The 23220-nt window shown below is 38.5% G+C and overlaps 1 protein-coding gene across 7 annotated transcripts in view; it reads right to left on the bottom strand.

Annotated features, from left to right (window-relative positions):
* Positions 1-23220, bottom strand: part of FANCC (FA complementation group C) — a 234016-nt gene that overhangs the window by 13213 nt on the left and 197583 nt on the right. For all 7 annotated transcript variants that reach the window (XR_005656729.1, XR_005656730.1, XM_039880475.1 and 4 more), the window contains 6 exons: positions 21827-21983; positions 13332-13384; positions 11909-12008; positions 5005-5080; positions 2580-2661; positions 103-277 (listed from right to left, as the gene is read on the bottom strand). Coding sequence is in view for 5 of the 7 variants with exons in the window: in XM_039880475.1 (XP_039736409.1) it covers positions 103-277; positions 2580-2661; positions 5005-5080; positions 11909-12008; positions 13332-13384; positions 21827-21983 (643 nt within the window). In the remaining 2 variants the exon portion in view is untranslated. The remainder of the gene's footprint in view (positions 1-102; positions 278-2579; positions 2662-5004; positions 5081-11908; positions 12009-13331; positions 13385-21826; positions 21984-23220) is intronic.

Here is a 23220-nt window from a genome sequence, read left to right as displayed (position 1 = left end):
AGTGGAAGCCAAACCCACTATAGGGTCCCTTCCTATAGGACCCTTTTTCAGCTCCGGGAAGACCGAACCTGAACGCCACACACAGTGGGTACTGCCACCCACCATGGTCTGTGCTCTCTTCTGACTCCCGTCACGTGGGCTGTAGCTGAATGCCAAGAGCCACAACAAGGCATCAGGGGGTTCGCCTTCCGACATCAGTAACTGCTCAGCTGCAATATCAGCCCATCCTCCAAAGTGAACGAACAAAAACCAGCTCTCAAAGGGGCCTCCGTAGGACCTGGAACAGAACCAAAACACATGGCAGCCAGGCAACTTGATTTCTTTTTCCTTTTGGTTCTTAAAGCAACTGTAATGTTTGCGAACAGTTGGTTTAAATTGTTCTTATCCACTGAAGTACAACTTGCAAGGAATACAAGTTAGACGCAGAAAAACAGCTCACAATGCCACTCCGAACCCTTCAAAGGCATGCCTCTCAAAACCTCACGTGCCCTGGGAACTTCAGACATTTAAATCTTTATATCCAGGGAACCTGAGTGAGTACAGATCTTTGAAAGTAAAATTTTGGCCCATGACCAGCAGCAGTGATGTGAGATGAGAATCTGCAGGTGTGCCTCTCTGCCTTCTGCAGTGGCCTGAATAGCTGGGCTGCTGGGGAGAGTGGGACCTCCCTGCCACAAGGCAGCCACTGAGGTAGCTGCAGAGCAAGAAACGAGGGGAACCCCTGGGGTCCAGATGCAGACCAGGGAAGGGGCACAGGCAGAAATGTGCTGTTTCTTTTCTGATGACACAAGGTTCTGGTCAATATTTTGGCAATTATGAATTTTTAGAGAGCTACATATTGTGTTCTTTTCTGTCATCACAAATACATAAAGGCTGAAAAGTTAGAGCCTTTGTGAAGCTATCCTTTTGTCACATTAGGAACTGGGAGTTGGAATAGCTGTTTAAAGGGTAGAATGTGCTCAAGGTAAGAACCTGTTCATTTTGCACAGTGACAGTATCAGCATTTTAACATCCTCTGGAAAAAACGGAGCAAGACTAGCCTGAGATCACATTAGCTCTGAACTTTCCTTAAGAACTAGGGAAGTCCCTGGAACAGAAGAGCTCTGGGCTCCTCTGCAGTGCTCTGTCTTTGCTGGATTTGGGTCTGTACTCCTCTGCTTGGCTCATGGAATCCCCACGCTCTAAGGACTGTCCTCACCTCCCCTGGTTACTGCGTTTCTCCTGTCCAAGTTCTCCCCAGAAAGGATGAAATGTTCTGAAGTCTAGCTTGTAAGACAATGGGGAGGGAAGGAAGGAAAGGGAGTCTTACTCTTTCCCACAAGAGGAAGAACTGACGTTCCGTGGGCCATGTTAGTGGTGGGCTTGGTTATGATATCTCAAAAGCAAGAAAGAGGCTCCATGGGGTCTCCTCCCTGCAGATCTCATGGACAGTGAGCTTAGCACTCCACGTGGGCATCAGGCCTGGATCAGGGTTCAAGACCTGCATTGCAGAGATGGGCCTGGTCATTCGCTCCCTCTTTTCTACCAGTAACTGAGTGTGTGAGGCAGTCCCATATGGCTGGCTGAGAAAGACACATTCCATCCTACTGTACAGGACCCCTCACAGAGCCCTCCCTGCAGGTAGTTAAGGCAGATCTAAGTTAGGTTGGAGTCCCATGAGGTTTTGGGTCTAGGTCCTGCTCTTCAACAGAGAAAGGATACAGGTGGGGCTGCCAGGTGTGGCAGGTCTTGATATGGCCAACACTCTGGTCCCTACTTGGCCACCAATTCTTTTTGTCTCTTCTATTGGTAAGAGTCTCGGTGGAGGAAAGGAGCGAGTAACTGGCACCCAATTCTGCATTAGTGATCATGAACGCAAGAGCAATGCCCATAATCTGTGATGGCTCTGTGATGAGATTACAGGGAATTTCAAGAGGGAAAACTGGCAAACAGAATAAATAAAGACAGTTTTGTAAGCTAGTACAGACAATGAATAAAATATTTATACTCTAAAAGCAAGGAAGTTAAGAGGAAGCTGAAGGGTGTTATGTTACAAAGAACTTTGCAAAGCCTAAGTGTGACTGATTCTAGGAAAATAACACATATAAGAGGGTACTTAATATCATAATATTAGAAAGAATTTTTAAATTTTAGATAAATAGTTATTACAAAGAAGAAGGAAAAGAAATATTTCATCCTACTGTACAGTTGTTTAGAATTTTTCTTCCTTGGAGAGAAGACCAAAGGACCAGAGAGTTATCTTTCTTCTGCACAGCTGGGGGATTCGCAGCATGTGGGCACTACTTTTTTTCTAGGGCCTATTCTTTTTATTGATATGCTTATATATTTTTCAAAATCTACTACTAGCCATAACTGAGAACAGTTTCTATACAGAGTATTTACATACGCATGCCTGTTTATTCTGAGCTGATCAAAGTGATCGTGCAGCTCTGTGCTTCCTCCAATTCTTACTCAGCAGTGTGCTTACCTGTCTGACATGGTTGCAGACCAATAATGCCTGTCGGCCTTGCTAAAGGGAAGAAAAGGGTCCAGAGAAACGACATGTGAAGCAGACCTAGGAGTCATCAGCATTTGCTTACCTGTGAGTCTGGTCTTCAACTATTTCTCTGAGCATTTCAGAAATATGTTTCAGTGGTTGGTGCCACAGGCTTTGTGGGATATCTGTGGGTGGAAAGAGAAGAGAGGAGAATTGAAGAAAAGTCAAATCTGTTAGGTAGGAATCATCTGCAGCTAAGACTGGAAGAGTTTTTGGGAAAGGCCATTTTTTTTCCCTGGTCAATGGAACCGATGCTACCTCTCTCATGCTGCTGCCTGCCAGTACCTTTCTCTCAAGCCTGGGAAGAAAGATCCATCGCTGTTACACAGCTAAGCTTCAGGGGCTTTTTAACTCAGGTCCATTGGAGTGGACAGATACTGTATGAGCAGCCCGTCCTAGGATTTAGAAATGCTGTGTTGCAGATGCCTCAGGATTTTTTCTTTGCTACCTACCCAATCCCTCCTCTATCACTAACAATTTGTGATTCAAAATATGTGGAGACTGTAATAAAAGTCAATAAGGAATTATAAATGGGATGTCCAACTGTTTGTCTATGATTTCTGATGAATTCAGAATATGATTTCAGGTTTATAGTAAAGAAAAGGCTTAAAAAAAAATACATACAAACAAATATCATACAAACAAATGCCTTTTCTTGAGTTAGTGTTTCTGGTTCCACGATTATCCTGTGGTTTTAAACACATCTGAGCATGTATGTTCTGCAGTTTGAAACAGCGTCTGAAAAAGGTTACCACATTTGCATGTAGTGATAGGTTCTTAAATAGTAATTAAATAGATGAGGAAGACAATGTAAGGGAATAGAGTAACCACTGCTCCTCCACAAACGTTACAGATTAAAGAATCATAAATTCTCTCCCTCCCTCTTCTGAACTCCCCTAACTCTTGATTTGCAGCCTTTGAAGGCATTTCATTTTCTTCTTTGTATCAGTTGTTTAGATACTTATTTTATGTCCTCTCTACTTATAGGTCCTAGATAGTCTGGGCTCATAAGGGATCTCTTTTATACCCCACAGGACTTGACAGTGGGAACAAAATCCATTTCTGATAAATAGAAGAGTCAACTATTAAAAACAGCTCAGTTTGTGTATATAACATTATTTTTTCTAAAAGTAATATGTAGAAAACTGTTCTAGAAACTAGCATAGGGAATCCTTGTACTTCTGCTTGAATTTACTTATTTTGGGACATAAATCTAGGATAATCACACCAACGAAAAGGCAAGTAGGCTAAGTTCATGCCCATATACTATCTTAATCTTTTGTTTATAGATTTCCAAACTTAAAAAATAACAACACCAATCCTTTTACTGGAGCTCATTCAGGTTCTCATGCAAGCTGACTTTAGGCTTTGGTGATCTGACTTAAGCTCTGGAAAGTGAATTACCGCCTTTTCTGTCTTGTTATTAAAGTTTTCCCATTGTGTTTCCACAGATTAAGTTTCACAAAACTGTTGACCAGAGATCCTACCGGGCCCATCACCACCTCCACCTCTAGCATCTGAAAGGACAGTGTCAGCTGGGGACTTTAGATGAGAAACTAGAATAAGGAAGAAGAATTTTGATTATATAAAATGCCATGAAACTTTGAATCATCTCCTTTCCTTAAATGAATCTACTTACTCAAGTCTCAGGAAAAAGGCAGGCAAAAAATGGCATAAAAAGGAAATGCTATTGGCTGTACTACTCTTTCCTCTTCTCTTTCTTTCCATGATCAGATAAAATGCCTTCTTCTCTGGCAGAGTCTGTGCTCATGTCAGTGTTGCCTTTCCTTCAGATTTAGGCTTTAGAGGGAAAAGGATGTCTTTATTCTCTATTTCTGAAATGTTTCTTAAACACAAGCATGTTAATGGACCAACTCCAGTTGAATTAAGGATGGAGTCATCATTTCCTCAACTGGATATGGCCTGTGGAAGGCTGGCAAATGAAATCAGAGAAGACTGTGGTCTAATATACTTAATGAATTCTTTCAAAAGCCTTCCCCTGGCTTGGTTAGGAGAAATTTCCCCTAAATTTTCTTGGCTTTGTTCATCCTTTTATCTTTTCTTTTGCAACAAGGGGCATGGGGTAGAAAGAATGAAATACAAATAGATGTACTGTTATATTCTAACTCAGCCAAGTCTTAGCCTGTTCTTGGCATCTAGGTGGATCTGGCTGGCACCAGCAGAGGCCTTGTGTTAATCCAAAGAAGACTATCAAAACTTCACAAGAGGACTTTTTTTTTTTCTTTTTGTTTTCTTTTTTTTGGTAAATGATCCTAATAGGGAAGTTAAACAAATTCTCATGTCAAAATCCACAGAATGTGAGACCCTGAGAGCTTAAAGAGATGTTAGAGATGACCAATTCCATCTTCCTTGTTTTATAAGTAAGGAACTGGGAGGTAAGGGTTACGATTTATCAGTGCTGTTTACCAGAAATTATTTTAAGACAGGCAGAATAAACCTTCACATACCTTTCGGGTATTGGAGTAGCACCATGACAAGAGACGGAGAAGCGTAAGGAAAGTAGGTCTTGAGTGTAAACTTCAGCTACAATAGAATCAGAAATGCAAAACTGCATGACTTTAGGATTGGAAGGAGTGTTAAGAAAATACTAAAATTTGCATCCTCTGTTCCAAAAGGACCCACTAGTACGAACATGATCAGAATGCCTTCTTAAACATTTATTTTTTTAAAAAAAAATATGGTTCTAATAACCTCATAAATATTTTCCAGAAAAAGAAACCTTTTAAAGTCACCTTCTAGGACTTAAGAAAAATAAAGTTATGCTCCTGATGTCTTTATATCAATTCTTTACCTTATACGAACCTAGTAATACAAATAAATCTTCTATTTAAGTCAGAGTTTGCAAGGCAGCTGTGAGATGGTTTTTTAACAACAACAAAAAAAGCAGAAAATGACAAAGAAGCTCACAATACTGCGAGGGCCCAAGCGCTATAGCCATCTGTGCCCTCAGAAGCCACATAACTTTTGAAGTACTCTTGTGAAAAGTTGAGGTAGAATCTAGAAACAGTGAAATGCACAGGCATTAAGAGTACGATTTGATAAGTTTTGGTAAGTGTGTAAATCAAATGTGACTACTACTCCAATTAAGACACAGAACATTTCTGTCACTCCAAAAGAGTTGCCTTCTGGCTGTTACAGTCAATCCCTCCACCCAACCCTGGCAACCAATATTTTGATTTAGATGAGAGAGATTAGTTTTGCTTATTCTTCAATTTCATATAAACAGAATCATAAGAGTATGTATTCTTTTGTGCCTGGCTTCTTTGGCTTAACATGTCGTTTTTGAGATTCATCCATGTTACTGTGTATAAGAAGTTCATTATATTTTTATTGCTTAGAAGCAGTCATTGTATGAATATACCATAATCTGTTTATTCATTCTCCTACTGATGGGCCTTTGGGTTGTTTCCAGTTTGGGATTATTATGAATAAAGCTGCAGTTAACATTCATATTTATGTCTTTTTGTGGACACGTGCTTTCATTTTTCTTAGGTAAATACTATAGGAATGGAATTACTGGGTCAAAGAGTAGATGCTTGTTTAACTTTATAATAAACTGCCATACAGTTTTCTAAATGATTATATCATTGCGTACTGCCATCAGCAATTTATGAGAATTCCAGTTGTTCTACATACTCACCAACATTTGGTACTGGTAACCAAATCTTACTATCTTTACTATTCTAATGGGTGTAAATGTTACCTCATCATGGCTTTACTATTCATTTTCCTGATGGCAAATGATGTTGAACCATTTCATTTCTTTACTGCCAATTTATATGTCTTTTTTGAAGTATTTTGTCCATTTTTAAAAACTGAGTTGTTTCTTATGGAGCTATGAGTTTAATATATTCTGGACACAAATCCTCTGTCAGATATATGTATTAAAAATATTTTCTCCCAGCTGGTGGATTGCTTTTTCATTTTCTAAAAATGTCCATCAAAGAACAGAAGTTATATCTCATTTATCTATTTTTTATGAAGTCTAATTTATCTATTTTTTTCTCCTATGGTTAGTGCTTTTCCGCATCTCTTCTTAAGAAATCTTATATTATCCCAACATCAAAAAATTTTTTTTCATTTTCTTCTAGGAGTTTTCTCGTATTTTAGCATTTATCTGAAGTCTATGATCCATCTCAAATTAATTCTTGTATTTTGTAAGGGAGAGGTTCATTTTTCCCCATATGGATATCCAGTTGTGTTGGCACTATTTGCTGAACACTTCCTTTTCCCCATGTAATTGCTTTAGTATCTCTATCAAAAATAAGTTGACCACAGAGTCCTCTGGGGGGTTTTGCTTTTGTTTTTCAAAACTATTCTGGCTACTATAGGTCCTTTGCATTTCCGTGTAAGTTTTAAAATCAGCCTGTTGATTTCTGTTTTAAAATGGCTGCTGGGATTTTGATTGGAAGCACACTGAAGCAATAGATCAAATTTGGGGAGAGCAGGCATCTTAATTCGTGACTATGCTTTCTCTCTTCATATATTTAAATTTTCTTTAGTTTCTTTCAGCAGTGTTTTCTAGTTTTCTTTGTAGAGGCTGTATACAACATTTGTTAAATTTAATCCTAAGTATTTTTATATGTGACTAGATACATCTATTTCTCTTTTACTATTAGTTTTTACTTCATAGATTTCAAGGCTCTGTTACTAGGCACATATCTTTTTCTAATTGGTATTTCTACAAGTATGAACTCAAACTTGTAATTACAAAATGTTCCTCTTTATCTCTGGTCATATTTCTTGTCTTGAAGTCTCCTCTAGTTGAACCATATTAGCTTTCTTGTGCTTTTGAGTCTTTTGAAAATGACATATACTTGGGTCTTGGTTTTTCATTTGGTCTGAACTATTTGCCTTTTTCTACTATATTTAGTTAATTTTCACCTAACTTTTGTAATTAATGTACTTGTAGATTTGTTTGGGTTTAGGTCTACCTTTTGATATTAGTTTCTTTTTTTCTCATCTATTTTTTTTGTTGTTCTGGCAGCCCACAGCACTGTCTTTTAACAGCTCAAGTCAATCAGATTGTGCCTTGAGTTCTGGCCACCCCCTGATCCCAGCAACTCCCCTTCCATCCCTCATGTGAGAGTCCTCAGGAGAAAGTGAGAGAATATCCAAAGACATTTCCTTTTTCAAGGGCCGACTCCCCTGTTTCTACCTGCTTTTTTGGTTATTCTCCAGTACCTTCAAATAGTTTTTAAAAATATTTTCCCCAGAGTTTATAATTTTTATCTGTGGGAGATTTAGTCTAGTACATTATTAGACTCTGCCACTACTAGAACTAGGACCTGAACTGATTGCTGTTTGTATTGAGCTATTATGCAAGCTCAGAAAAACCGGCTTCTCATGACAACCTTAAGTATTTGCCTACTAGTCCGATTGGGCATATCAATGGAGCTGCACTGCACTCTCCAAATAAAACAAGGGTGAGAGGAAAGGATAAAAAGAGAATGAGAACCAGTAAAGATAAACATTTCTGACAATGGGAAAGAATGTGGATTAATGGGATTTCTTATAAACTGCCGGGGGGAGTATAAAGAGGCATAGCAGCTGAACCTTTGCATACCTAGGTAACCAACACTTCCATTCCTGAATGTACATTCAAGAATTTCCCAAGCAACACTGTTTGTAAAAGAAAACAAAATCTGGAAACAACCTAAATGCCCACCGCCAGGAAATGGCTCCCCTGTGACATATTTTCCCAATGGAATACTATACAGCAACATTCCACCACAGCCACATACGACATAAAGCAATCCTGGTAACAATGCTGAGTGGAAAAAGCAAGGCTCAAAAGAATGCATACATATGCTACTCTTGTTTGTTTTTGTTTTATAGAGTGCAAAAATAACCACAAGAAAACATGGTTTAGGAAATAATATATATATGATCAGACTATTTCTAGAAAAAACAAAACAATGATAAACATAAAATCAAGACAGTGGTTACCTGAGGGAAGAAGGGCAGGGTGAGAGGATGGAGGTGGAGCACATGCATACAACTAAGTTATTATTATTAGTCCAGGTCTTGTTTGGATGTCTGGTTCACAGATATTCATTTTATTAAGAATGAATACATAAATGAATGAAGAGAACACAGGAAGAAGGTAATGCATGCAACAAATAGGACACAGGATATTATACATCAAAGATTATGATTAATCTAAAAATAGTCACTCAAGAAGGGAGGGAATCAATGATGAGAATGGCCATTGATTAGAAAGAAAGGCAATCAGGAAGGAACAGCCTTAGGAAGAGAAATGACATATGTAAACAAAGGCATTTGCAAAGGTAAAAGGTTATTGTCCTCTTATTCTGAGCCCAAGGTGAGGGTGATGAATTCCTGCTTCTTTCCAGATCTCTGCCCTGCTTTCCATTAGGACGCAGCATGTGCCTACATACCACCAAACACATATATCCTGGTCAAGCTGCTACTCTAAATTAAAAGTGATGGAAATAGAACATTCTTAAAATTTGTATGGAACCACAAAAGACCTTGAATAGCCAAAGCAATCTTAATAAAGAACAAAGCTGGAGTCATCATGCTCCCTGTTTTCAAACTTTATTACAAAGCTATAGTAATCAAAACAGTACAGCACTGGCATAAAAACACCCAGGTAGATCAATGTAACAGAATAGAGAGCCCAGAAATAAACCCATGCATATATGGTCAATTAACTAAAAACAACGGGGCCAAAAATATACAATGGAAAAAGGACAGTCTCTTCAATAAATGATACTGAAAAACAGAGCAGCCACATTGAAAAAAATGAATCTGAACCCCTATCTTACACCATGCACAAAAATTAACTCAAAATGGGTCTGACTCCAAAAGCAAAGGGAACAAAAGCCAAAGTAAACAGTGGGACTACATCCAACTAAAAAGCTTCTACACCATCAACAAAATGAAAAAGCAGCCTACTGAATGGGAGAAAATATTTGCAAATCATTTATCCGATAAGGGGTTAATATCCAAAATATATAAAGAATTCATATGATTCAGCAAAAAAACAAACAGTACCATTTAAAATTAGGCAGAACATCTGAACAGACATTTTCCCACAGAAGATATGCAGATGCTAACAGGTACATGAAAAGATATTCACTATCATTAATCATCTGGGAAATGCATATCAAAACCACAGTGAGCTATTACCTCACATCTGTCAGAATGGCTATTATCAAAAAGACAAGAAAGAACAAATGTTGGTGAGGATGTGGAGAAAAAGGAACCCTTGTGCACCACCTATAGTGGAAGTTGTGGAGACGCTGGCGCAGCCGCTACGGAAAACAGTGTGAGGTTCCTCAAAAAATTAAAACTACAACTGCCATATGATCCAGCAATTCCACTTCTGGGTATTTACCTTGAAGAAAATGAAAACACTTACTCGAAAAGATAAATGCACCCCAATGTTCACTGCAGCATTATTTGCAATATCCAAACTATGGAAACAATCTAAGTGCCTTCCATGGGCAAAAGCATAAAGAAAATGCACACACACACATACATACACACAATGGAATATTATTCAGCCATAAAAAATGAAATCTTGCCATTTGCAACAACATAGATAAACCTCAAGGGCATTATGTTTAGTGAAATAAGTCAGACAGAGAAAGACAATTATCATGCGAAATATAAAAAAGAAAAGAAAAGAAAAAGAAAGAAACCAAGCTCACAGATACAGAGACCAGATTAATGGTTGCTAGAGGTGGGGATGGGTGGTGGGCAAAATGGGTGAAGGGAGTCAACAGGTATAAATGTCTAGTCCAGCTATAAATTAAATAAGGGGATGTAATGCACAGAATGGTGACTGCAGTTAATACTGTACTGAATATTTCAAAATTGCTAAGATAGATCTTAAAGTTCTTATCATAAGAAAAAAAATTCGTAGCTATGTATGGTGACAGACATTAACTAGACTTATTGTGGAGATCATCTCACAATATATATAAACATTGAATCATGATGTTGTACACCTGAAACTAATAGAATATGTCAATTATGCCTTAATAAAAAATAGATAAAAATAAATTAGTTAAAAGCAACTGCAAATCCAGTCCAAATTTATGGTGCCCAAGGCCAACACTCGAGAGAAAAACTGGTAAGAAAAACAGACCCAAGCTAACGCTAAAGAGCAATACTACTTTCACCAGTGTCCTCCACCCCAACCTAGATGTGTTCTAGGAGTCAAAGGCAGAGGTTTTCTAGAGGTAGATTCCTAATTGGGAATACAAAGAATTGTACAAGGGAGGATTAAAAGAGATTTATAGTTATGCCTCAAAATAAGTGTGAGGGCCAGCCAGTGCCTTTCAGCAGACCTCTCCTCCCAAATTCCATTGATACCATTGATAACCACTGATAACACTGTTTGCTACAGTTTAGTTAACTTCCCTAGGGAAAGAGAAGATGGGGAAAAAATACATCATAAATATTTATCACTGCCTTAAAAAACAATGATAAAATCTGAGTTTTTTGGTGCAGGGGTATGTGAGATTTTAGCAGAGCCAAGCATCATACAATACTGCTCTCCTAAGTCAAACTGCTGAAAGCATCACAGGGACCATGCCTCACAGGTAGCTGCAAGTGGACCCAGGCACTTGAACAGGCAAAGCACCAAACAGACTTACAGGCCGGTTAAAATGCCCAAAGGAGAGAGCTCTCTGGAAGAAAAGGTTCCTGTTTCACTTTAATTGATCAGTGGTCCTTGCCCGCTAGAGTCTGGCCTCCGCTGATGGGGCCCAGTAGTGTAAGTCTTCCTGCAGGCCCCTGTGCCTGGCTTCTCCCTTATTGACTGGGTCCAACTCGCACTTCTTGGTCACTGTTTTTCTAAGCTCCTCCTCTACAATTAATTCAAATCTTTCCTTATTGTTCTTATGACCTCTTTTCTCTCCTAGAATCTAATTCACATTTGGGTCTCTCATAGGAATGGAAATTCTAATAATTAAGACTGTCCAGTATTGCTTTGTAATAAGTGGCATTTCCTTCTTAGCACATGCCATGTAGATTCCAGAATGCCTATTGCTGGCCTGGGAGGGGCAGAGTCCCACTTGGCAGACAGCAGACACACAAGGCCTGGAAAATTCATCCTCTAGGGATGGCATGACAGTTCTCTGACACAACAGTATAAAAATGTTTCTGGATTCTAGGGTATGGGGCAGATGGGAACTTCTTTACTTTCAATTAAAATGGTTTTACCTTTGCAGGGGCATTCGTTTGGAAGCTTTCTTCGTGAGCAAAACAATCTCTTAAAATCATTGAAACTAAAGTGCTCCGTTCTTGTGATTAGCCAAATACTCTTAGCAGTCTTTTTTCTTTGGGAGAATGAATTACATATGCAATATAACGAACCTGTTTGTTTTCTTTTTCCAGAGTTTCTACAAAGCACCACGTAAATACTTGAATGGTGGCTAGTACTTCTGGGGCTCCATCGGTTTCCAAGAGTGCATACCTGAGCAATGCAATGCCGTATCACAAGACATGTAATGATTAATCTGGCAAAGAGGTGATTCTGAACTGTAAAAGCGAAGAGTGGAAACATCCTTTTTGTGCCATGAACTTCAGCAGTACCCCCAACTCATCAGATTTCAAACCTTGTGTGAATGTAGAAATTTGTCGCTCCTTTACTAAATATTTTAAAATTGCAATGTGAAGCACTCTCTTTGTTGATTTTTAAATTATTAAGCACTGCGTACCCTTTCCACATAGGCCTCAATGCTCCTTACAAATATTTGTACACTGTATGCACAGATATGCAACATCAATAGACCTCTTGCTTTTTCAAGTGGAGAAAGAGCTGCCCAAGGGTGTAACATGGTTTAGTCAAATCTACCCACCAAAGTGGTAGAAGAATCTACATGTAGTTGGTTTATTTTCCATGCATTTTTCATACAACTAAATTCTCTTTATGTTTAAACAAACAAACAAAAAAATCAAGTCAAACTTTGCTAGCTTTAAACGAAAAACAGCATTTTGACTTCTTATTTCTATGCTTATTTAGCTTAAAGTTGGCATGTTTCAAGACCAACCCAAATACTGGGCTATGTGCTATTAAAATTTCTTTCCCCAGTGTCTGCTTTCTGCCTTGGAGTCTCTACTGCCGAGTGTGAGGGGGATGAAAGGGAGAAGGCAGATACAATAGTTCCACCAGTACCTCTAAAAGAGGCAGGAAGATCTCCCCAGGTGACAAGTTCCCTTAGAGGGGTCCAGTCTCTCACTAACTGCCAGCCATAACCCAACCTGGTGTCCACTGGTCTCCTCATCTCTCATCACTTGCAAATTCAATGCAATTTCCAAGAAGTACTTGTATTTCCAAAAAAAAAAAAAATGTTGTAAGATGACTTGCATAGTTGATTTTGCTTTTCAGGAGAGTTCTGTTAATATGGCATTATTTATTTATTTTTCTTGGTTTTCCTTAACTTTAAAATCCTTTAAAAAGATTGGTCAGCCCTCATGTGGTGAACGAAGTACACTGCTACTCTTTATTTTGAGCTGAGCAAAATCCTACATGAATATTTAATTTTTAAATTACTTCTACTTTCTATCATTATTATTAGAACTTTAAAAGGTTAAAAAAAGAAAGTTATCTTAATTCTTAGGCATTGGCTTTTAAATATACACTGACACTAGAGTTTTACCAAAAGCTCAGAGGGGTAAAATGGACTCAATCTAATTTCCTCACAATATAGCCAGAGACTACAACAGAATTTTAAATTCATATTTAGAAATTGAGCATTTTAAAATCAATTATTAATAGAAACAGCATAACACTTACCTGAACATTTCATCAACCATTCTGAATATGGCAGGGTGGCAGGCTGCTTCGGGCTGTAAAGGAAAAGACCAGAAGCATCTCATCAATAACGATTTGCTATTATCAGGCAAATAAGTTGTCCAGAACTGCTGAAAATGGCATATTCCTTTGCGTTAGAAAAAATGCAAAAAGCTCGGCGTACAAATGCAAATAGTGATTTTCCTGGGGCAAGGGAATTATGGGCAAACTTTATTTCCTCTTTATATACCTACCTGTATGTTGCACATTTTCTACAATAAGCCTATATGATCCAGAAAAAAAGAGTCACTAAGTATCATGGAAAATTTAAAAACACTTTCTTCCAGCAGGCTGCAGTAAAGACACAGAGCCTGCCTGTGTTGCTAGTTTTAAGTAACATGTCTGACCTCTGCACATGGCCTAGAAGTGCCTCAGGGTCAGACTTGGGCCTGTCTTTTCATTCATGCCTATTAGGTAACGAGTACATAATGATTTAGAGTTGTTATTGAGGAAAGCAGCGACCACTGCCATGCTGGACTAAATAATATCGCATCTTAGTGCACTGCAAATTTTAGCAGTTAAATTATTTAAGACGAAAAGAGGGTTATTAAAAAAATTAAGATACCTTCATCTTGAATGATGAAAGTAATCTAATTTATTCCACGAATATTTTTGTGACAGGTTTCGATGATTTAAATCTGCATAAGCCGACCTACTATCGCGTGGATGGGGCATCAGTGGGCCTGACCTAGGTTCCATATCTTTTTGGCCAGAGCTCAAAGCATGAGATTAAGCCAGATGAAAATGTCGTTTGTGTTCTAAATCGTATATTTTACACTAGCATCCAAGTGTTAGTGGATTAGGCTCTATATGGAATTTTTTCAAGTCATATTACCCTTGATATGGTTAGGTTATGCTTTGTCTCTCAAGTTTTCTGACCACACAGATGAAAGAATGGTGCCCATCACCATAGACTTTGTTTTCTGCTATTGGTTCTGCACTGGTGTTTTAGTTGTAACATTGAACGTGTGCCATCTAGTGTTCACACACTGCCACTACAGGTTGTCACAGAAGGCCCCAGGCAAGAACATCACTTGTTAAAAAGATGGAATGATTTCCTTTTAATTATTTGAAGAGATTTGCAATTTGTAAATTATAAATCTCTACACTTTTAAGTAGAGTAATCTATTTAGTAGAGTAATCTACGCTTCATAATCCTTCACTGATATGCATTTTTACCTAAAAAACACCAACTACAGATAAATTCATTATGTATGTACTCAAGAAAGTAATTTGCCAGAACCACACTTCAACAACAGAAGAAAGGCTGGTTATTTCTTGGTTTTGATCTCAGGCAAGTCAGTTAACTTCCCTGCTTCTCAGCATCACTATAAATAATAAGTTATTAACAGATTACTGGAAATATGCCCAGAAAATATCATAAAAGTTTCTATGTATTCATAATGGAAAAATTAAATGAGAAATGAAAAGCAAACTGCGTGTCTTGAAAAAAATGTGATTCATCAAATTTGCCAGAACAGTTTTTCAAAGTTTCATATATAGACAATATGCCTCCTGAATAAGAGTGTTTAAGACCAAACAACACTACTATGTGCTGTCCAGGCAAAGTCTGAAAATGCACTGAGTAAATGCACCAAAATTGAAAATGGTAACGGTAAAATGGGACCATTCCTTTTGTTCTAAATGGTCTAACTACTCCAGAGCCACTCTATAAATGTGATGCTAGTAGAAAATCATTCAGTACTAATTACAGGAATTTCCAAGTGGCAAAGAAAAGGATGATCCAATGTGTAGAATAGGGCTACCATGAAAATCAAGGGGAGAAGAAAGTTCTAACTCAATTTGTTAAAAGAGGATTAGAGCTTGGACATATTTTTATGCAATGTTTTCCAGCAAAACAGCTCAATCCAATGTTTTAAACGTCACCAGACTGTGGAATCTGCCTACTCTCTCCACACCATTGCACTTGCCTTTTTCTTCTGTTCAAATATTTTAGACCTTTGGTTGCTCTCAACCTGCTTCCACAACTCCTTTTAACTTTTAAAACAGATAAGATGCCAGTAAGCAGGGAACCCTGCTGAAACAGCAATAACAGAAATTTTGATTTTAAAACCAGTCTCCCTTGCTGCCCCAGAGCTGTGAAGCTTTTTCTCATCCTCAGCCTTTACTGATAGTTTTTAAAATGAGACTCTTTACACTTTCTGAGCACATAATTTCAGGGTCATTGAGTCCCCTCATAAAGCCCAGTGTGTTCACAGGCCAGGCATGCGTCCTAGTGACATCAAATCACAAAAGCAAACTTAAGCTGCTTTTCTTATCAAGGGAATCCTCCAAATAGATTTAAATTCTTAATTTATTCTTCTTTGGAAGCCATAAATTGCCCCCCTAAATCTTTACAGCATCCTTATGAAGGAAGAGGCAAACATTTAACCCTCTGTGTCTGTTTGATTTATAAAATGGGCCACACCACAAACCACTCTGCAGCCCAGAGTCCAGAGCCTACCCTCAAACCCTACAATCTAGGCTATTATCTTTCCTATAAAAATAAGAAAATAAAAAACCTTTCTTGGGTTCCATCTGTTTGTATGTTTTTCTCCATCCTACCAAAATCTGTTCCTTTTCAAGCTCTTCTCTTCTCCATATGGCTTAACAATTTCCATGTACAGATTATTTCAAGTCTAGGGAAACTATGTCACCAGGAGGCCATCAACATGAGTTCTAGCACCCCCCACCCACCCCACCCCCACCTCCTGACGTTGCCCTCAGTCTTTTCACTAAATATCGGAGGACGAACGGACGATGATGATGAAGAGCTCTAGACTCTGGCTTCCTTTTCTTATGGACCAAATTGTTCTGTTGAGTATGCATCCCCTTCCCATCTCCCACAGCTAACCAGAACTGCATTGTTTATCTTCTCTCTGCCAAGAAAGACAGCCCTTTCCCATCCCTCAACAAAACACGGAAAGACAAAGTCAACACAGGAGAAATGTGCAGTGGTTGAGTTCTCTAGGCCTGCGTTGTGAGGAAAGGTGAGGGAGAGGCCAACTTGTCACTCTGTACCATGAACTGTACAAATAACATCAATGCTTGCTCGCTGCCCTCAGTGTCTACTCTTATTTTCATCCTGATTCACCAATGATTATTATAAGCTATGTGCCACTTGAAAGAGGCCTGAGAACAGAGAAGAACAGAATTCTCAGAAAGAAATCTTATCTTCTATAATTTTGATTGTGTGTGTGTGTGTGTGTGTGTGTGTGTGTGTGTGTGAGAGAGAGAAGGAGAGAGTGAGGGAGGGGAGGGGAGGAGGGGAGGGAGAAGAGAATGTGGGTTGTGGGGGGTAGAGAATACAAACCAGAAGAAAATTATACTATGATTTGAGGTAATTCACAGACAAAACTGAATGGGTCTTATAAAAAATTAAAAAAGCAGTGAAGAAACAAAAAATATCAATAAATATTTTTTTCCTAAGTAAAGAAGAGAGAAACTGCATATGAGAGATAAGACGATGAAATTCTGTAAGCGTGGAATAGATTCGCTTTCAGCTTTCATAGTCTATTTTAATGCAGTTTAAATATTTTACTCAGGAATAGTCTTTTTTTTTTTTTTTTTTTTAAAGAAATGGCTGATGAGCTTTCCCTCCAGTTAGCAATCCTGTCCCACTGTGTAAGAAACTCCTTCAAATCCTTGAAAGGTAGGAGTCTTTACGTTAATATATGTATATAAAGAGTGACTATATTCATTAAAAAATAACTTTATTCTTAAAAAAAGGATTCTTCATAAGATTCATTTCAACAGTAAAACCCCTTTATTGAGTTCAAAAACAATTTATTTAAAAAATACTACTTAAATAAAACCTTCACATCTATCATATAAAATAAGTAAATATGTATTTTTTATTTGCCATTTTCTTCTACTTTCAAAATACTAAATGTAAAACTATAAATATCTCTTTTATATGTTAGGATCTATTTTGTTTCAAAACATTCAAGTTTCTTTCAACAAATTTGAGATGGAAAAATATTCTTTCTTTTTAATCTTTACCAGATGTTGTTTATACTACAAGCAACTTTTTCAGTACTCCCTAATGTAATTATTGTTTAATTAGTGATAAATCTGTCATTTCTGGGCTTTAAAAAAACTAAACAAGTACCAAATGTACTTTTGTGTTTTAAATTTACCCACACTCTCTCAGAGTATTAAGACACAAGGATACTGGTTCTAGAAGCTGAACAAAATCCCCCAAATCTGAAGTTCCTCTTTCTAGCCTGGCCCAGCGCCTCCTATTCAGTCAGCTTGTGCAGCCTGAGCAGGAAGACAGCTTCTCAGCCCCCTGCTGCTTCTCAGCTCAGCCTCTGAGTGGCAGTGACCTCCCAGGTCGACCACTGTCCTGTTTTTATTATTTATTTAATTTTTTCTCTCTCCCTTCATCTCTGACTGGTTGCAAAATCCTCCATCTCCAACAGTGAAAACAGAACTTGGAATTTGGGCCTCTATCTTCAGAGACAATGCTGGGTGATCTGGTGCCCCCCTGAGGTCGACGCCGGGAAGTGCAACTACTGTCTGAGATGCAGATTCTTTATCTTTGAGCCACAAGCATAAGCCACTAGTGCACTTCCCTCATTAGACCATTGCTAAATTACCTACTTCAGCTTTTGTTAAATTACATGCATCACATTAAAGAACTCGAAAAAAGACATGCTTAAAAGATTGCTAATGAAAAAGCAAGAAAAGAAAACCCTAGAACATTAGTAAGAAATTATTCAAGCACAGAAAACTGACATCACCCAGGATGAGGATGGAGTTAATTCTTCGGTATAATCTTTTATTAAAGGGGAACTGTGTTTGGAATTTTGTGTGAAGGAAGTTTCTTTTTCTTTTTGAAGTGGCTATGACTGCTCTCTGGAGAATGAAGACAAGAATGCATCAGGAGATCAAGGAGGACACGGTGCGGGGGGATACCTGCATGCTTTTTTATTCTTAATCTCTTATCAGATCAAGAACTAATTTTCCCCCAGTTTTATTGAAGCATACTTGACAAGAACGAATTTGAATTGAGCAATGAAGACTTTCAGGTAGGAGAAAATATCGAGTATTTTTTAAAATGTGAATAAACAAAACCAACCCTGCTTGCCTTTCCCCTCTACCCTTCTCTGCTACCTGCTCTCTCATGCGCAAGTCTATCTGAGAAGGTGAAGGAGCTGCGACTCTGGACCCAGACTGAGGGGCAGGCGGCATGCGGGATCTGCCAACAAAGAGCGACTGGGAGGGCATGGGAATCAGGCTCATCTCAGCCTTGGTGTTCAGCAGAGTAGCCAAGCACAGTGCCACCCTGCCACTCAGCCAGCACTTTTCATTCAAATGTGAAATACAAACAATAGCTTTCTGGGCTCCACGAACAGAACTGTAACTGGAAAACATAACATCCTTCTGATTTGGGGCCAGCCTTGGGAAACCCAACAGTCAAGAAAGCTGCATAATTAGCAAGTAGCTTTCAATGCTTTTGGGGACATCGGGTTTTAAGGTCAGGTCTGAAGCTATGGATTATGGTCTTCTAGTGCCTGTTCCATCTCGGGAAACACAAGACTATCTGCTTTTGAAAAGTATCAGTCTTCACAGTAAATGACAAACTGACGTTAATACTGTGATACTATACGTTAATACTATTTAGGAGCCACCAAATGCAGCAGGTGACCATGTACTTGGGGGCATTCCAACCAATAGAAGCCTAAGGGTGAGATTTAAAAGCAAACTTATTTTTATAAGTCGTGTGTGTGTGTGTGTGTGTGTGTGTGTGTGTGTGTGTGTGTATACATTTAGAATTCAGGTGGGTTAGTGCCTTATTATTCAGTCTTAATGGAAAATTCCAAGCCTCTGAGTCCCTGAGAACCCAAAGAATATTTGGAGAAATCATTTCACTGTGTATAACCTGTACCACACTTTTATCTTTTGTTTTTGCAACATATTGGTAACTATAGAATTTCCAGAGCTAATTCTGGATAGTCCCAAGAGATGGAAACATAATTAACAGTGCTCCATATAAAATACAAGTTACGTAGACCATCACACTTTAATTACTCTCAGAATCCAACTCTAATGTAATAGGCATCAAGTTTCTTCTGGAGGAAAAGCACAGCAGTCCCATGCTATCTGAGTCTTTGAGATCTCTCTGATACTTCTGCAAGGTCCTGTCACTACACCAAGATACTGTGCTGTGATAAATGAATCAGATGATGCAATTAGGAAGCAAGTTCTTCAGGTTACCCTTCTAATCACTCGGTCATGTCACAGACTTATTCTATCCTGCTTTCTGGCACTGCTGGCCCAGGATGCCTGAGGAGAGCAGCCCACGCCAATCAGGAACTTCCACTCTGTACTGTAATTACCTCCTTGAACCATAAGGCACAGAGAGGTCACATCCTGCCAATGCCACAATAAATTAAACCAAATAATACTCTCTGGAATCCCCCTTTAACCATAGTGGAATCTCTGAATCTTTACACACGTGATCTTGATAAATGCTTTTATTCATCAACTGACTTTGAAGCTGTTCAACTGGGGAAGATTATTTTAAACTGTAAACTGGCAGCTGACGGTTATACAATGCAATGTTTAATGGGAGTGCCTGCTTTCTCTCTCCTTCATTTGCAGTGATATCCTATGCTTACAGAGTGTTGCTTAGGCCTGATGGCCACAGGTAAAGAGGACATGGAGAAGGTCCAAAGAAGAACCACAAGAACCAATGAAAGGTCACAGAATCAAACCACATTAGAAAAGTCAATGGAACTGGAATTTCTCTATAGAGAGAAGACTTAAAGAAAATTTAGTAAAGGCCTTGAAAGCAAGGAAATAGTTCAGTTACTATATTTTGCCACTAAAAAAGGACCAAAGAAAATTAAATTATAGCATGTTCATTTAAGTTAGAAATACAGAGATCTCCCTGATAATGAAAGTAATGCTTGCAATGAGATGCCAGCAAGCTTCGAAAAGCTTTGTTTATTTTGAATTTTGTTGTTATTATTTTTATATAAGGCACATCTCTTTTCTCACCTTAATATGCAACTCTTTTCAATGATGAGGTCAACAGTAATGTTCCTATAAAAAACTCTCCTTAGGCTCCCTCAGTCTTTATATCTACCTTCCTTCCTCTTTTTTTCCTATCAAACACTGTAAATTTCCAAACCAGTTGGGTTCGATCTGAGCCCCAAAACTTACAAGTGAAAGCTACTGGTGACCACGACCCAAGCCACAGTCACCCGAGAGGACCCATAACATGAAGGCAAAGAGGGGCTCAGGCAATAAGTGAGGAGGCAAGCATGGCCATGGACAATCATACACATACAATGGTGGGAAATGATCAGGATATAAAATGAGTAATTCAGGAATATAGGAAGAAGGTAGCTGATTCAATTATGATTCCCTTACATGATCTCCAATTTGAAAGAGAAAGAAAACAGGAAGTTCCAACTAAATCAAACAAATAGAAGGTGTCTGGGAGGTGGGGGTTGAGTAAACTCAGCCAACCTCAGAGCACTCTGGGCACAGGGCTTCAGGCCTACCAAGTCTCAGCTTTGTGGGGAGGGTGAACACTTTTTCCTGCCCAATCTCCTGGCCACCAGCTTAATATCTGACTGTTCTCCATCTCTCCCTGAACTAATTTTCTCCATCTGTACAACAGGAAGTAATTTTCTGTGCCACATCTCCCTGAGGTTATGAAAGCCAATGAGAGCCACTGAGGTTCCTCAGTGGGAGCATCGCATGTCCTTGTAGTTTTAGAATTGTTTCTTCAGGGAGTGTTGGTATTTATCCCTGTTCTTACAAAAATGCACATAAATTCCAGAGCTGCCTCCCACAGAGGGAAAATGCTCAGACTGGTCAGGTTCTGAGGACTGCCTGGGAGCCCGGCCCCCTGAGCCCAACTTCCCAGGTCTGAGAAGTTCTGAGAACAAGGCAGACAAGCAGCTACTGCACAGAGCTAGAGTTCAAAGTGGGCAGGCTTACACCAAAAGAAAACTTACAGAATTCTTAAGTTGTTTTTGTTGTTTTAACCATATTTCTGGGGTTTTAGTTTCTCTTATTTTATTTTTCCTCTAGTGAAAGTTTATTTTTGAATGTTTTTCTTTGTTGATTGATTCCTCCTCTCATTAATAACATCCTCATTTTTTTAAAACTTATTTGTCGTGTGAAAATAAGAAATTATTGTTTTAAAAAAGTTTGTTGTCAAATGTTAGTTCTTGTGACTATGCAATATAAGGTGCAACAATCAAGTAAATTTTGAATCTCTCCCTATTTTCAATATATGCTCTAAGCATGCAGAAATAACCCCCACAGTGGATACTTTTAAAATAAAAGGTAAACACATCATTATTTTAAAGGATGTCAATTGCTCTTTTGTTCACATTTTTTCCCTTACTCTGATTAAATGAAATGATACCCATCATCTTCTTTAAGAATTATTCTCATCAGAGTTTAGCACATACCAGCAATGAATCTTTTATAAAGCATTCGATCCTTCTCAGAAAATTTCTCTCACTGGAGGTTAGCTTTTCAAAAAGATGAAGCATTGCTTTTTCAAGGCTGGGAAGGTGTCGCAGCCAGAGGCAGACTATAGCCGACTTGGAGAGAGAAATCTTCTTCCTTCAGTAAAAAATAAATAAAATTGTAATTAGAAATGAGTTACAAAGTTCAAAACACAAAAACGAATCTAATTTGTGAATCTTTTCCTCATGGTCATAGAAGTAGTTAATATTTATAGTAGCAGTGAATATTTACCAAGTACCTATTTGTAAAATAATGTGAATATACTTCTATTCCAACTCAAGAAATTAGAGAAATGCTCAAATAAAAAAAATGCTTTCAAAAAGGATAAACAAATATATAGCGATGGAAAACAGAGTTGATAAAAAATGAGCTAGAAAGAGGCTTTTAGAGATCTAGGTCAATACAGTCCCTAATTTCAGAAACAGTTATGCTTGAAAGTGCATCATGATGGTTTAAAGAATGGAATCAGACTTAGGTTTGAGTCCCAGAGCTACCACCTACTGTGACCTTGAGAAAGTTACTTAACCTCTAAACCTCAGTTTACATATCTGTAAAATGGGCCTATCTCCCTTATAGTATTATAAGAAGGATCAAATGCAATAACACATGTACAGTGATTAGCACAGTGCTTGAAACCTAGTAAATATATTCAATAACTGTATTTGTAAATCTATTGCTTGAAAGTTAAGACATTTTTCTTTAGTAACAATTTCATATATGGTGGTTATGGCCTGCTTGACCCACAGTTGATTCATAGCATGATACCCTATAGACCGCAACCATTTTGTGTAGCTCAGTTTCTATAGGAAAATGTATTTGGAAGTTCCTCCTGTGTTAGGTCAGTAAATCAAGGGTTTTACTTCCCCTCCTGGGAGGGAACATGAGGGGGACATCTATCTAAGTCTGAGCCATTGGGCCTATTCTGGCCTACTGGGACTTGTCTGTCTTCTTTTAACCCTTCTTTGCCAAGGCCTCCTGCCCTTTCACCTGCAGCATCACAGGCAGCAGAGTGCTTTCCAGGTTCTGCCAAAGATGTTTACTGCTTTTAATAAGGAAAACTAAAGCTGGGGCACAAAGGTTCCCCATTACCCACCAACCCTTTCAATGTCTTTCCCTTCACCCATCATTTCTGGGTCATTTTTCTGCAGGAACTGGCGTGAAGCCCAGGGAATGGGTACAGGGCAGGAAATGAATAGACAGGAGACACAGGGTAGCAATTTCTAGTGGTTTCTCTTTTTCTTCTCCCTCAGCATAACTCCTGTAGACCTTGTCCTGGATTAACTCTGGGGCAAGACTAGAAGAAGCTGACGTGTTATAGGGTCTGTCACAGGAG

Source organism: Pteropus medius, unplaced genomic scaffold (genome assembly GCF_902729225.1).
Source record: "Pteropus medius unplaced genomic scaffold, Ma_sr-lr_union100, whole genome shotgun sequence".
Taxonomy (NCBI): Eukaryota; Metazoa; Chordata; class Mammalia; order Chiroptera; family Pteropodidae; genus Pteropus; species Pteropus medius.
This window is presented reverse-complemented; position numbering and strand designations above follow the sequence as displayed.